The sequence below is a fragment of the Acomys minous genome, assembly GCF_964271855.1.
Source record: "Acomys minous genome assembly, chromosome: 8".
Lineage (NCBI taxonomy): Eukaryota > Metazoa > Chordata > Mammalia > Rodentia > Muridae > Acomys > Acomys minous.
In genome coordinates this window covers 64,181,824-64,197,181 of record NC_140489.1, presented here as the reverse complement: position 1 = coordinate 64,197,181, position 15,358 = coordinate 64,181,824, and the positions used below count along the sequence as shown (strand labels likewise).

Here is a 15,358-nt window from a genome sequence, read left to right as displayed (position 1 = left end):
AAATTACCATGCACATGTGTGGGTGCACACACACACACACACAGAAACACACACACACAGAAACACACACACAGAAACACACACACACAGAAACACACACACACACACACACACCTGATAATTCCACAAGCTCTGTACAATGCTACATTATTCCAGCTAGTGAGTCAAGTCCTGAAGGTCAGAAGGTGGCAAGTTTTTACCCAGTAGGTGTGTATTTTAGGTAAATTATTTAGCCTCTCTGGACTTTTGGTAAAATGAGGATAAATGACCAGAGCAGAGGTCTGCTCTAAGAGCTGGATGTGACAAGCATCAAGAAGCTGAGCTCTAGCCTGGCACAGACAAAATGCAGCTTTTGTTCCTGGAGGCGCCCCTGTTATGGCCATTGTACCATGAGAGAAACCTCCAGTTCAAAGTATTCTGCCACCCTATGGAATTTTCCAGAGGAGGCCCAGGTAATCTGTCAACTATGACCCAATGCTCCAGAGGCAAGCTCTTCCTCTACCCTCCCAGGCAGCCATCATGGAGTTGCTCAGAGCTCACACAGGGGACACTCAGCAAATTACAAACCAGCACTTCCTAGGCTTCTCCTACTGCTTGCTGTTGCTCCACTACTTCATGAGGCCAGTCGTGAAGATGACTCCTTCCAGTGCCACTACCATTCTAATCCCACTAAGAGCCATGCTTTGCCAACAGCAATGGGTTCAGGTCTGTTTACCAACAGAACCTAAAAGTTATCATTATGAGAGCATCAGTTCTTGTTAAAAAGCTTAACATTGAAAAGCTAGATACTGTGGAGCATGCTTGTGATCCCAGGGCTGGGGAAGTTGAGAGGGGTAGACTCCTAGATTAGTAGTCCCCAGATTAGCCTAATCAAGAAGCCCTGGGTAGCATGAAGAGATCTAGTCTCAGAAAACAAAGTGTGGGCCAACAACATGGCTCTGTAGGTGATGGTGCTTGCTGCCAACCCTGACAGCCAAAATTCCATCTCTGGAACTCATGGCATATAAAAAGAGTAAGCGTGAATACCTGCTCAGACTTACAGACACATTCAGAAAAATTGTTAGCGCCTGAAGTCAGGCCAGCTTACTTCTACTTCTGCCATGGTTCCCCTTCAAATACTGCTCATGGTCAAATGGCTTTGACATCTGCTTCCATTATGCTGAAGCTTTAAGTGGAATAAGACATCTCTAAATCAGTATAACTCTTTTAGCCCAACCATGTTGTAGTTGAGCTTTCTACAGCAAGAATGATGAGCAAAACCATCTCTGCATCAGAATCTATGGAAACAAGTAATGATCTTATTCCTATGGCAAAGAAGTCACTTAGGCATCTTCCAGTTCCTCCTAGACTCTTGTGCCAAATGTTCCAGACTCATGATAAGCCACCCTCTCTCAAGCATGGTCACGACATCCTGTAGCTCTTAGAAGGATGCAGCCACTTTGAGCGAAAATAAGAACCTCTGGTACCCAACAATCCTTCCAGGACTTGCAGGATTCAAGCTTATGGCAGTTCTCTTTCTTCCCCCCCCCCTTTTTTTTTTTTTTTTTTTTTTTTTTTTTTTTTTTTTGGTCATCTCCTACCCCAACCCACCAGCCCATTTTTGTGTCTTCTTATTTTTAAAACCTTAGGGCAGTGGCCAACTTACCAAGGTACATTCCTGAGGAAACTCTTTCCCTCTCCTAGATGTTAACAATTGCCAGCCACTAAAAAGTTTGGGGTGATATTCTGTGCCCACATCCCTCTCCTTACTGAATTTGGTCTGGCTTGGGTTTGCACAGGTCTGGCATAGTACGTTGAAGCTTAAGTAAACTGATACTTGCAGCTACTCTATTATTTCCTGGTAGTTCTCTACAACCTCAGGCACTTATGGCTTTTCTACCCAGTCTTCTGTAATAATCCCTGAGCCTTCAGAGGGCTCAGTGGTACCTTTCGGGCTAAGCATTCTACAAGTTGATATTTTTCTGAACCTTGGCTTCATTCATTACTCCCATGAAGTTTATGACATTATTTAACTAGAAAGCATGGTTTTTCCAGACCAGTTACTATTATAACACGAAGGGTCCATATAGGTATATATGCATTTGTGTGTGAGCACATCATATGTCATATGTATGCCCACAAACAAGAGGGTCACCCAAGAGCCTGAATTCTGTAGGAGCAATCTTGGATGCTCTGGAAGAGTAGGAACTGTTCTCAAACTCTGAACCATATCTCCACACAACCATGTATTCTGTTTTGTACTGCCAGAGGGAAGTGATCAAAGAGCAGACAACAGAATACATGACAGGGACAGGCCCTGCTCTCCTTACTAGGGGACCCCTATGGAGACTGAGCCGACTACTGGCTATATCTGAGCAGGAGGCCTAGGTCTTCTCCATGCATGGACCTTGTTTGGTGCATCAGTCTCTGCTCCCCACCCCAGGTTTGTTAGCTTTGTTAGTCTTCTTGTGGAACTCTTGTCCCCTCTGGGTCCTTCTATGGCCTAACTCTTCCAAAAGACTCGCTGCCCTCTGCCCAAAGTTTGGCCTGAGACTCAGCTTCAGCTTCAATGCCCTACTGGGTGGAATCTTTCAGAGGACCTCTATGGTAGGTTCCGATCCTATTCATTCTCTTTAACAGCTTCTGGTGTCTATTCTGTTTGTCCTTCTAAATGAGAAGTAAGCATCCTCCCTAGAGTCCTCCTTATTACATAGTTTCTTTAAGTCTGTGGATTGCAGTATGGTTATCCTGTATTATATGGTTAATATCTGCTTATCAGTGAGTATATACCATGAGTGTCCTTCTGGGTCTGGTTTGCTTCACTCAGGATGATCATTTCCAGATCCATCCATTTGCCTGCAAACTTCATGGTGTCCTTGTTTTTGATAGCTGAATAGTATTCTAATGTGTGAATGTACCAGAGTTTCTTTAACCATTCTTCAGTTGAGGGGCATCTGGGTTCTTTCCAATTTCTGGCTATTACAAATAGTGCTGCTATGAATGTAGTTGAGCAAATGTCCTTGTTGTATGGTGAAGCATCTTTTGAGTATATGTCCAGGAGTGGTATAGATAGTCAGGAGATTGAAAGATCTCCATTGCTCATAGATAGGTAGGATTAACATAGTAAAAATGGCCATCTTACCAAAAGCAGTCTACAGATTCAATGCAATTCCCATTAAAATACCAACACAATAATTTACAGACCTTGAAAGAACAATTCTCAACTTCACATGGAAAACAAAAGCCAGAATGGCTAAGACAGTTCTGTACAATAAAAGATCTTTTGGAGGTATCTATATTCCCCTGATCTCAAGATCTACTACAGAGCAACAGTAATTAAAAACTGCATGATACTGGCATAGAAGCAGACAAGTGGATAGGTGGAATCAAATAAAAGAGCCAGAAATAAACTCACATACCTATCTTTGGCAAAGAATCCAAAACCATACAGTGGAGAAAAGACAGCATCTTCAGCAAACGGTGCTGGTCTAACTAGATGTCTACATGTAGAAACTGCAAACAGTTCCCTATTTATCATCCTGAATAAAATTCAAATCCAAGTGGACCAAGGACCTTAACACAAAACCAGAAATATTTAATCTATTATAAAAGAAAGTAGGGGAAAAGAGCCTTGAACTCATAGGCATAGAAGACAATGTCCTGAACAGAACACCAACAGCTCAGGCTCTAAGACCAACAATTAATAAATGGGACTTCATGAAACTGAAAAGCTTCTGTAAAGCAAAGGACACTGTCAACAGAACAAAACAGTAGCCTACAGACTTGGAAAAAGATCTTCATGAACCCTACATCCAACAGAGGGAAACAGTGTATGTATATGTATATATATATATATATATGAGAGAGAGAGAACTCAAGAAATTAACAAACCAAATAATCCAATTAAAAATGGAGTACAAAGCTAAACAGAATTCTCAGCAGAGGAATCTCTAATAGTTGAGAAGCACTTAAAGAAATGTTCAATGCCCTTAGTCATCAGGGAAATGCAAATCAAAATGACTCTGAGATTCCACCTTACACCCATCAGAATGGCTAAGATCAAAAACTCAGTTGACAGCACATGCTGGCGAGGATGTGGAGGTGGGTGTGGAAACTTGTACAATCACTTTAGAAATCAATCTGGTGCTTTCTCAGAAAATTTGGAACCACTCTACCGCAAGACCCAGCTATTTCTCCCTTTTTAACTGCCCCATCATTCCTACCTCCCCACAGCCTATGCCCAGCTTTGACTGTCTGAAGGAAGCATGAAAGGTCATGTCAATGCCGTCTCACAAAGCCTATGTGGATGGCTAATTCCTAAGCAAAACTCATGTGGTACCAAACAAAGAAACTGAGAAAGTTCGAGATGACAGTGAGCTATTTACATCATCCAAATAAGCAATCCTGTTACCCTTTAAACTCAGCAACTGGGTGTTCTGGAAAATGATCAAAATAAACTTTAAGATAATTGTACACTGAAGCAAGTTTCGGAGGTCTCAAGATTTAATATTCATAATGGTCACTATCTTTCCAACTAGTGGAACCAGTGAGGGATACATGTATATGTGTGTATGCATATATATATACACATATATGAAACTTCACTTTTCCAAAATAAGTAAGGAAAAGCTTCAACTAATAGTGCATGTGGCTCTTTTGTGAACACGGTACCAGTTGTCTGCAGAGTCTCACATCATCACAAATGCAATTTGTCAAGCACATTCATACTTTTCACTAACATCTTCATTATCACATTCATTCTTCTCTATCATTTTAGGCTACACATGAAAAAGTGGCCGCTGACAATTAAAAACAGAAACACTTGGAAATTCTTGAAATTGTGCCTAAATACAAGCAGTAAATTCAACAAATTCCTCATCGCTCACTGCTTTAGTCAGAGCAGATGCCAATGTACCAGGAACGGGTACATTTTTTTTTCTCTTTTTCACCAAAATAAGTTGAACAAAATTCCCAAATGATTGCATATTTTAAAACCTAAGCTGTGTATTTGCCAACACTGCTAAGCTGCTGTATCAACTGTCTAGTTTCAACCAAATAAAACCTTTTGCAACTTTGGGAGAAACTTCTAAACAGGAAGCTGTAAATCTGGACAGTTTTGTTCCCGAGGATACAGTATATTTACATTATTTTTCTAACCTTACTATCTATTCAAATTACATGATATTCGACGACTCTGTGTGGCCCACATAATTCAAGAGAATGAATATTTAGTTATTGGTTGCTCATGTAAAACCAGTAAAGTAAGAAACAGCATGATGCGGGTTTTCTGTTGCCAAGTAACTTCAAGTGATCATTTTATTGCTAGATTTTAATGATTAAAAAAAAATTGGTTGCCGATGCCAGAAAATTTTCTAGGGAAATTTTCACATATCTTTATAGATGAGAACTATTTTGTCTATAAGGGAGACAATAGTTTTCTTAGTTTATATGTCCTATCATAAAAGAAGAGAGACTATGCCATCATGCCCTCTTTGTCTTGAATTATGCCAACACCCTGCACCATTTCAAAAGGGTTCAAGACAATGAAAGCCCACTATAGGGGAGTATCAGAACTCCACCATAAAATAACACTGACAAAATCAAGAGGTAAGAAGTACCTTTAAAAGCATCCTAAACTTTTACTTATAATTGTGCTTATTGCTCACATGAACCAAAGTAACTGCTGTTCCCAACACATTAAAAACAAACATTGAAAGAAAGAAATCCCACAACATCAGCTCCAGCTGGCCTGAACCTTATCTACCTCGAAGGCAATCTGAGTTCAGCCATGTTAAGTGTCTATGTGGATTAAAGCATTAACTTCCTGCTATGGGTGCTTTAAGTGTACCTGCAAATACATTGTTTTGTGGGTTGTTTGTTGGTTGGTTGGTTGGTTTTTTTTTTAACTTGGATGTACAGTGAGAATACTAATGTATTTACTAATATTACTAATACTAATTAGTCTTTGAGGAATTCTGAAATGATAAGACTTGACAAACTCATTGAAAACACAGAAACTTCTAATATTTTCCTTGTGATAGACATGGATGGTATCGCTGGAACCTACACACATACTCTTATTAACAGCACAACGTTACTTATACTCTTCTTTTACTAGCAAGATGATGGCATATAATAAGAACTTCAGATGATGAGCAATAGCATCTACTGTATATATCAGGCAGTGATTTTAACACTTTGTACTTATTACCATCACACACAAAATAATGTTAGTGTGATGCTTAGAACCATATATTCATATACATAGACATACACATTTTATGTTGTCTAATAAGTTCATTTAAAACGATGAATAAATTCATAAAAACTTACGTGTAATAATCTTAGGGGGAAAGCAACAATGATTGGCAAAATAAAGTTTGGAATCTTCCTTAACAGTGACATCCTTACTTTGATAACACTGGTGTATTGGAATTTCTAATGCTAAGATGGAGGATTGTGACCAAAAGCAACTTGGGGAGGAAAGGGATTGGTCCAGCCTGCTCTTCCACATCACAGTCCTTCACAGAAGGAATCAGGACAGGAACTCAAGCAGGGCAGGAGCCAGGAGGCAGGAGCTGATGGAGAGGAGTGCTGCTTCCTGGCTTGCTCCTCGTGGTTTGCTCAGCCTGTTTTTTGTAGAATCCAGGACGGCCTTCTCAGGGGAGGCACCAGTCACAACAGGCCAACCCTTCCAACATCAGTCACTAATTAAGAAAGCCCGCTACACACTTGCCTGGAGCCCTATCTCGTAGAGGCATTTTTCTCATGTCAGAGTCCTCTTCCTAAATGACTCTAGCTTGTGTCAAGTTGACATAAAACTGAGCACAACTGGGCAGCAAACTGCCATTAAGTATGGAATTACAGGGGAAGCTTTCAACTTGAGTACTTCTCTAATCTAATCAGTGCAGCCACCTCCACTACAATTACGTTCTTTCAATTCATGCTAAACTTAAATTTAATGGGCTACACTAAATCCATGTACTGTCCAAATCTTCCCACCGCAAAGTCTGTAAAGCTTATTGTTTTCCACATCAGAACTTCAAAGAATATTTGTTCTATGGAATCTGTGTGGCACAGTTAACACCTGTAGGAGAAAGCAGGGATATCTCTGTGCTAATACAAAGATGCCAGCTGTTTTTGTTAGGAGATAGAATATCAGAATATAATGAAATGCTACATCTTGAAGTCCACACTATAAAGTAAGAAACAATATTCCAGTGTCTGGAAGCTATGCCTAGACAACCATATCTTCATACACACTTCGAAAAGCACGTTTGAATTCACTGCACACATGTATACATTACACATAAACACTGTGTACACTGGCTGAGAACCCCTAATCCAGAATCTTCTAACTGAAACTTTTTAAGCACAAACATGACGTCACAAGAGGAAAATTCCTTACCTGTCCCCATACGACCACTATTTGCCAAAATGATTTTATGAAATACTAAAAGTATAAGTAAAATAGAAATTAACTATATATTTAAGCATGGGCCTAATCCCAAAGAGATCTCTTTATGCATGCTATAAATATTACAAATCCAGAAGAACCCAAAATCCCAAACTCCTCTGCTCCTAAGATTTTTATTTTAAAGATATTTAACCCGTACAGGGTATTTATGTTACAATATACTCTATAACCCCAATGGAATCCTATTATGCTACTGAATTTGAAAATAAGTTTAAATTTGAAATGCATGTTATTACATTATTTAACAATCGCCTACTAAAATGTCAAATTCTATAATTTATTATGAAGTCAGAAATTAATAGCGTACATTATATCCAAAAATAAAATTAGAATGAAAATATACACCAAAGACCGTCATTAGTTTAAAAGGTTTTTGTTACCTACACATCCTGGGGTGATACACCAGCTAATTACTCCCAGCTTTCTCAATATGTACAAAAGTGGAGTGGCTAAAATTAACTCTAAGGGTTAAAAGGGACACAGCAACTGTTAAGAAAACAGTGTACAATTAAGAAAGTAAAACAATGGCAAGCAAGGTGATGCAACTAACAAACGAAGGCACTAGGCTTGTTACCCCAGCAGCTATTTTTCACTTAAAACCTCACTCTTTAATTTCAGTGTTAAGAGTAAAGTTTAGGTCAGGTGTCTTCCAGATGGCATTGTGCTAAGTAAGGGTGTTCAAAGGGGGAAGCCTTAGTTATCTTTTTAAGAAGATAAAACCTGAATGACTAGGAAATCACATAGTTGTATCACGTATCATTTACTCAATGCCCTTTGTGTTTCAAGTGTATGTGTGCACCAGTGTGGGCATCCATGCTAAGGAAGGTATGTAGCCTGCTAGGAACCGAAACTGTGCCAGCCTCTGAGATACTGTCCATTGCTTCGTGACAATTCCTTCTTATCCTATGTGTTCAACATTCTTTGATGGGAGGAAGGTAAAAGGTTTCAAAGTGAAGATAGGAGTCATGCAAACTGATTGATTAAAGAACACTCCTTTATATATAAGCAACCTCCAATGCTTTAAAATGTGAAATAAACACACTAAATAAATACTTTATTTATTCCCAAACATTTCCCAAAATGACAGTTAATAGCATTTTACATATTCATAATTCTTCCATGCAAAGAAAGAGATAACCTCAGATTATTCAAAAACTATTAAATAACAAATTATTTTAACTTTTATAACTCTGCAAATGATTAGGATATAACACCTTACAAGTATTTCTGTTGTATTACCATCTAATTTCTTCAAGTATGAACACATGCCCGATATTCTCTGAACCTACAAATTGAGGGGGAAACTATATACATTGTGAAGTTCTACACAGCAGTATCAATTTCAAGCCAAGTTCCTCTGGCGCAGCAGCTCTCCTGCTTAGCCCTGCCCACCTCAGGTACTCAGCCTAAAGAAGGTTCCCATGAAGAATACTGTTGAAGTCAACTGAACTGTCGGCCATCTCTTGTAACATCCATGTTGGGACTCAGGGGCTGGTGAAGACAGATTAGATTAAAAGGCTCCTAATAATAATGAAGCGATCAATGATAAGGACTATAAGATCAAGAGAACCTTCTGTTGAAAGCTTAAATGTTAATGTATACATGACTTGAAACCCAGCTGCCTCAAACGTCTATTTTAACACTAGTAGTCTCTCATGTGTTATCCTCCCTCCCCCTCCCCCACCTCTCGTAATCCTTCCTCACAGTCAACGTGTTCATAAAGTGTAGGAGAAAACAAAACAGAGGACAAAAGGCCTCTGCCCACTGCCTTACCTCTAAGCTCCCCACTTCTGCCTGGGCAAATAACATAATCTCGAAATAGATATAGAAGACACACAGATAACGAATAACGCATAGGTAGGTAGATAACAGAGAGGTGACTGAACGTTCCAGGATTGTTACAGAGAGATGGAGGGATGACAGATGATGATGACAGATACAGATAATAGGTTATTGATATGAAGATAAGTAGATGACAGAATAACTGAAAGGGCATGCTGTCTAGACGCATGACCTAGTATATTTTACTTACAATATTCTGGGTATATATATATAACACTAAAATTCACATTTCAAAATCTCTCATCTTGCCATAACCATTGAAAAACATAGCATGGCAATCCCAGGGATAATTTTCAAACTTTCCTTTTGGCAAAAAACTACAAAATAAACACAATAAGGAAATAATTCCCCTTCGAAAGCACCAGTGGGACTTGATCTTTCCCCCAGCTCCCCCCAAGTGGGACTGGAGCTCTCCTCCAGCATTCCCCAAGGTTCCCCCCCCCAAGTGAACTGGAGCTCTCCTCCAGCATTCCCCAAGGTTCCCCCAAGTGAGACTGGAGCTCTCCTCCAGCATTCCCCAAGGTTTCCCACCCCCACCCCCCAAGTGGACTGGAGCTCTCCTTCAGCATTCCCCAAAGTTCCCTCAAGTGGACTGGAGCTCTTCTCTAGTATCCCTCTAGCTCGCCCCAAGTCTTTGTCCAGGTCTAAGCAGCTCCCTACTCTACTACACTTTTTTTCTGCTGTTCTAAAACACCCTCCACACAGCTAATGTGGATTTCAGATAGGCCTGGTATGGTTATCTTATTTGAGAAGATTACTAAGTTCTTTACAATGTAAGTGTCTAATCAATTCAAGGCTTTTTTTTTTCCCCTCCATAAGTGAACTTCCCCTCCATGTCCTACTGAGGATGTCCCAGCCTGCTGCATCCCAGTATATCCTCTTGGACACACCTCTCCCTGGGCATTGATAACACTCCCCAGGGAGCAGCACCCTGAGTCAACTGAAATTCACTCTCTACCCAAAACCCCAACCCAAACCTCTTGAACCATATATGTTGTTCCCCATTCAAAACTTCATCAGGGCGGGGGGGGGGGGCTGTTTAAATGGGTCAGAACAAAGCTTGTCCATATGAACCTACAAGAACTGGGATATGCTAGCACTTTGTCATCCTCTTCAGAATTTACTGTTAAATGCTTGTGGTATCAAATGGGCTTTGTGGGAAATTTCATTCCTTGTGTTTTGTATGCCTGTGTGAGAGTGCTTTTTAATTAATCTATATCCTAACCGAAATGTTTGAAGGCTATATAGTGAGGCAGTCAGAGCCTCACAATCTTGAGGTAGAGAGGGGACTGGACTCAGTGCCATTTTTAGACTTTAAGGAGGCTACAAACAGTTCAATTACATAACATAAAATATCACTCCCTTTAATTAACAAAATTTCAAGGCACTCACTGTTACTTGAGTCTGGCCTCCAGAATTTTCACCTCGTGACTGCTCCCCAGGAGCTCTTCCCTAGGACCTCTGTGCAAAGTGTGCCCAAAAAGTTTAGCACACTTTGTTCCAAACAGGTTAAGAAAATCTGCTCTTGATTATTCGTTAAAAGGTGAGAAGCAGCCAGTCAGCTAGCTGGAGCCACTGTCTGTGTCTCTGTCTCTGTGTCTCTCTCTCTCCCTCTGTCTCTCTCTCTCTCTCTCTCTCTCTCTGTCTCTCTCTCTCTCTCTCTCTCTCTCTCTCTCTCTCTCTCTCTCTCTCTCTCTCTCTCTCTCTCTCTCTTCCCCTCCCCTCCCTTCCCCTTACCTCTCTCTTCTCCTCCCTTCCCCCCCTCCCCCAGAACCCTGGCTGTCTATACTGTGAAGGGTCCTTCCCCCTTACATTCTACCATTGCTTTCCATGAAGCATCCTTCTGGATGGCTACAGGGATAACCTAAATTCAAAAGTACACTGGAAACAATAATGGGTGGCCTAGCCCAACGAGTCTTTGGGGGCCCCTACACAGAGTCCCACAGCCTCAAACTTAAGAGCAAAGCCAGCCCTGAATGTTCCTGGAACCATAGACTGTCACTACTCCAGTATCCCAAGATTAGTGCATAGAAAATTAAGCCAGAAATGCTGTAAATTTGAGGTTATATTCTTGGAAGTATGTTTCTAAGATCACACAGAGGTGGTACTAAACCCAGGGAGGACTTGAGCAGTGGTGCAAGTCCTGCCCAAGAGCTCTTTCACAGCCAGCCTGCTCAATCACCCTTTCTTAAAAGCACTTTTGGCTTTTGAGAAATTGGCAGGTGAGAAATTCTTGGCGCCCAGGTCACACCCGGAACTCCTCAGCATCAATTAAAGCCGAAAGAAGAGGATGGAGTGGAAGGGAGCCGTGCTGAAAATGCGCTGGACTGTCCCAAGGGAACTCTAGCGCTGGAAAGCGGATCTGGTACCACCTAGGCTGTGGTCCAGAGGAAAGAGCCGGGACAACTAAGAAGCCTCAAGAATATGCCGGAGCACAAGGAGAAAAGTGCAAGATTCCCTGAACTGTCACAGAAGGAGAGAAGGTAAAGGAGGTGAGGAGGCAGACATACTAGCGAAGAAGGGCTGGAGATCAGTCTCTGGAAGACCGCGAGGCAGGCAGAGCAATGCTGAGGGTGAGGGCATGTAGCCAGGCTGCACGGCGCGGGCGAGGCCGGCTGCAAAGTTGGCCGGCCCGAAGCACCTTACCTTCTGGTCCACGATGGAGCAAGCCATCTCCCGGACGTGCGCTAGGCTGTAGTCGCCAGACGAGTCCTGCAGGAGCAACACCGGCTCGCGGCTCAGGCCAATCTGCAGATGGAACGAGATGCCCCCCGCCGGGGCCGCCCCGGGCGCCGGGAAGGGCGCGGGCCCGGAGCCGGGGACCAACGCGGCGGCGGCGGCCACTGCGGCCGCGGCGGGCAACAGAGGGCTGGGCGGTCGCAGCAGCGGAGGGGCGCTCATCGCGCGAGCGAGCCCCAAAGTTTGGCAGACGTGGGGCGCGGCGCGGCAGCCTGCGGCGGGCGAGACGAACCACCAAACTTTCCGGGAAAGTCCGCGCGCGGACACCGGGCGCGCGGCCGAGGCTGCCTAGGCTGCCGAGGGCGGGAGCGGCGAAGATGGCCGAGCGGAGCCGGGGCTGGCAGGCGCGCGGCAGTGCAGCGCGGGGGTGGCGCCCAGCTCCAGCCGCCGCGGCGCGCTCCGCTCCAAGGACCGCGGCGGGTCCGCGCGGCCGGCGCCGGCGGGGCGGGGCGGGGCGAGGGCGGCGCCGCCGAGCTGACAAGGGGAACCCGAGCCCGGCGGGGAGCCGCCCCCTGCGCGCCGCAGCCACCCATGCCCACTGTGTGGACAGAGCGCCTCGGACCTGCCCATTCAGGGCAGTCCTGGCCACCCCTTCCAAGGCTCCCACAATATACACTTCCACCAGGGAGAGGACTTTGGGTGCACCTAGGAACACCAGGCCGGCAGACTCCACTTATGTGCACACTTATGTGGACTCCCTCTGGGAGCCCTCGAGTTTGCTAAATGGTAGGCCAGTCCACTGAGGTACTTAAAGCCTAGTCTATCTTATGCACCCTTTCCATCAACTCTACCTGCTCCACCCACCATCTTAAGGGCAGACAAGAGCAAGGTCTGAATAGAATAGCGTTTTACTTTGTTGTGTGTTTGGAATTTCTGTGTTGCAGCCTCTTCAAAACTTATTTCCTCTTCTGACAGACTAAACCGGGCTTTCTAGGAGTGGTTCCGGCCCCACACCCACAGCACCCGCAGACTAGTCAGTCTGCACTAATAAATCTGATCATACTGGTGACTGGGCAAAAAGAGGTACTTCCCAGCCCTTAGACCATGATTATACTGCTGTCCTTCTGTCAGGACAGGTTCTTTGAGGGTGTAGATTTACAGGGGCTCTATTTGTTTAACGGGCTGCAATGATAGTCATAAGACGCCTTCTGGGAATTCTTAAAATGGTTCTCTTCTGGCCCAGGACCATTGGACCATGGTTTTCCACAAAGTTGTGTTGTGTGTCATTAACAGAATCTTGAAATTCCTAACTACATATAGGCATTCACTGTTTCAGAAAACTCTAGATTGATGCCACTAAAAATACTGTTTGGGTGGGCAGGGTAGGGGTGTTGTTCCCAAGTTTATAGGATACTTTAAAGCAACTAGTTTTACCTGAGAGTGGGCAGAGCTGGAGACATAAGTGTTTTCTAGCTATCACAGCTCTGAACAGAGGACTTCTCCGTCCCAGAGTCTGCTGGCACCAGCCATGCACTTATGAAGTCAGACTAGGCTCTTGCCATCACAGAGTACATTGAAAACGTACAAGACAGTAAATAAGATTAGTTCTGATAGCAACAACAGCCATAAATAACAGTACACAGTGGTTGAGGGCAGTAACTGTGGTCAACAGTGTGGGAGATGGCTCATTTCTTCGGCCAGTGAAGAAAACAAGACTTTTCTGATATCTTTCCACTAGAGCCAAGGCCTGGTTGCTGGAAAGGGACCAGTCATAAAAAAAAAACAGAAAATATCCCAACAGAGGACTGTACTTGGCGTGCTCAAGGCACAGAAGACATGAGGCTAGAAGCCAGATAGAAACCAGCTCTTCAAAGCTGTGGGCAAACTGTTTCTATTTTATTTTCACTGCAGTGATGAACCATTGGGAGGATTTTAACAAGCAAGTGCTTGTGATTAAAATGTTTTAAAAGACCACTTTCTGAGCTGGACGCCTATAATCCCAGCACTTGGGGATGCAGAGGCAAGCAGATCACTGTGAGTTCAAGGCCAGGCTGGTCTACAAAGTGATTCCAGACAGCCAAGGCTACACAGAGAAACCCTGTCTTTAAAAAAAAAATCATTATCTGGATGTTATGCGGGAAACAAATTATAAGAGAAATGAATAAAAGCAGGCTGGGTAGAGGACACTAGCTGTTAGCCCCTCTACAGAACCATTGTGGTGGTAATGGAGGTGCTAAGAAATAAAAGGTTATAGTTTTTAATTTGGAAGTGGAACTGGAGGCCTTGCTCTTTAATCAGAATCATAAGTGGTGGGGTGAAAGAGGTGCTATGAAGTACTCCAAGGTTTTTTTGTTTTTTGGGTTTGTTTGTTTGTTTGTTTGTTTGAGAGATTTGTGTGATTCTGCTGCTAACTGAGACAAAGTAAGAAGCAGCTTGGGGAGAAAGAAGATTCATTCTCTGAACATTTAAGTTTGAGATGACACTAGACATTCAACTGGCAATAACTAGAACAAGATTTATGAGCCCCGTATTCAAGAAAAGAAATGGCTCAAAACTACACTTGGGATCATTTCAAGGTTAGACAAGATTCCTTGAATCAGCTTCACCTACTCGAGAGTTTTGTGAGACACAGAGGAACGCGAGTGAACCACTTTGGAAGGAAAAGCTGTGAATAAGTCCTTATGCTCTATCAGTGATGTGAAAGATTCTTGTAGGGTGCTGGAAATAGTTGAGAAGAAAGCAAGAGACAGAAACAGCCCAGGAAATTGAAATTATTTTCAAGGAGCTAAGTCATTACTGCACACAGAAGAACAATGGAAGCTAAACAAGGAGAAAACAAATCTTAAAGCCACTGGAACTCTCCATAACACCAGAAAGCCTGGCACAGAGCTGTCGCAGCTCTCTCTCCTATAGGGACCCAGGGTTGAGACACCATCTCACTCTGTAGGCAAGGATGACCTCAGAGTGACTATGACTCTGTTTCCTCCTTACAGGATCTGGAAACTCAGCCATGGGCCACACCCAGCGAGTATGGAAATTGTTCTGGAAGGCATCTGAACACTGGAAGGTTCCCGACTGCCACTACCTTTTTCTGAATGGCAAAGGAATGGATAGATACAGTCTCTGATGACTTCAAAATAATGTGTCAAAAAAGGGAGGATTTGGGAAAGCATCAGTGATTTCAAATCCTTCTAGGTATTTTATCCTTGGAAAAGAAGAGAGTATAGAGGAAGTAGTAACTCCTAGAAATGACTGTTTGTTTTTAAATGAACACTTATCAGTTTGAATTATGTCTAATATTGCTGGGATAACTCTGATAATGACTAGCAACATTGTCCCAGAAGGTTCAAAGCCTGAATCCACATTCTCCCCAAAATGAGT

The 15,358-nt window shown here is 43.0% G+C and overlaps 1 protein-coding gene across 2 annotated transcripts in view; it reads right to left on the bottom strand.

The window, feature by feature from the left end:
• Positions 1–12,455, bottom strand: part of PRKD1 (protein kinase D1) — a 300,126-nt gene extending 287,671 nt beyond the window's left edge. Inside the window, exon 1 of one of the 2 annotated variants that reach the window (XM_084793725.1) lies at positions 11,945–12,455. In XM_084793725.1, coding sequence (XP_084649851.1) covers positions 11,945–12,199 — 255 coding nt within the window. In that variant the 5' untranslated portion in view covers positions 12,200–12,455. The remainder of the gene's footprint in view (positions 1–11,944) is intronic. The other variant, XM_084793726.1, reaches the window with a different exon arrangement.
• Between the last annotated feature and the right edge of the window lie 2,903 nt (positions 12,456–15,358).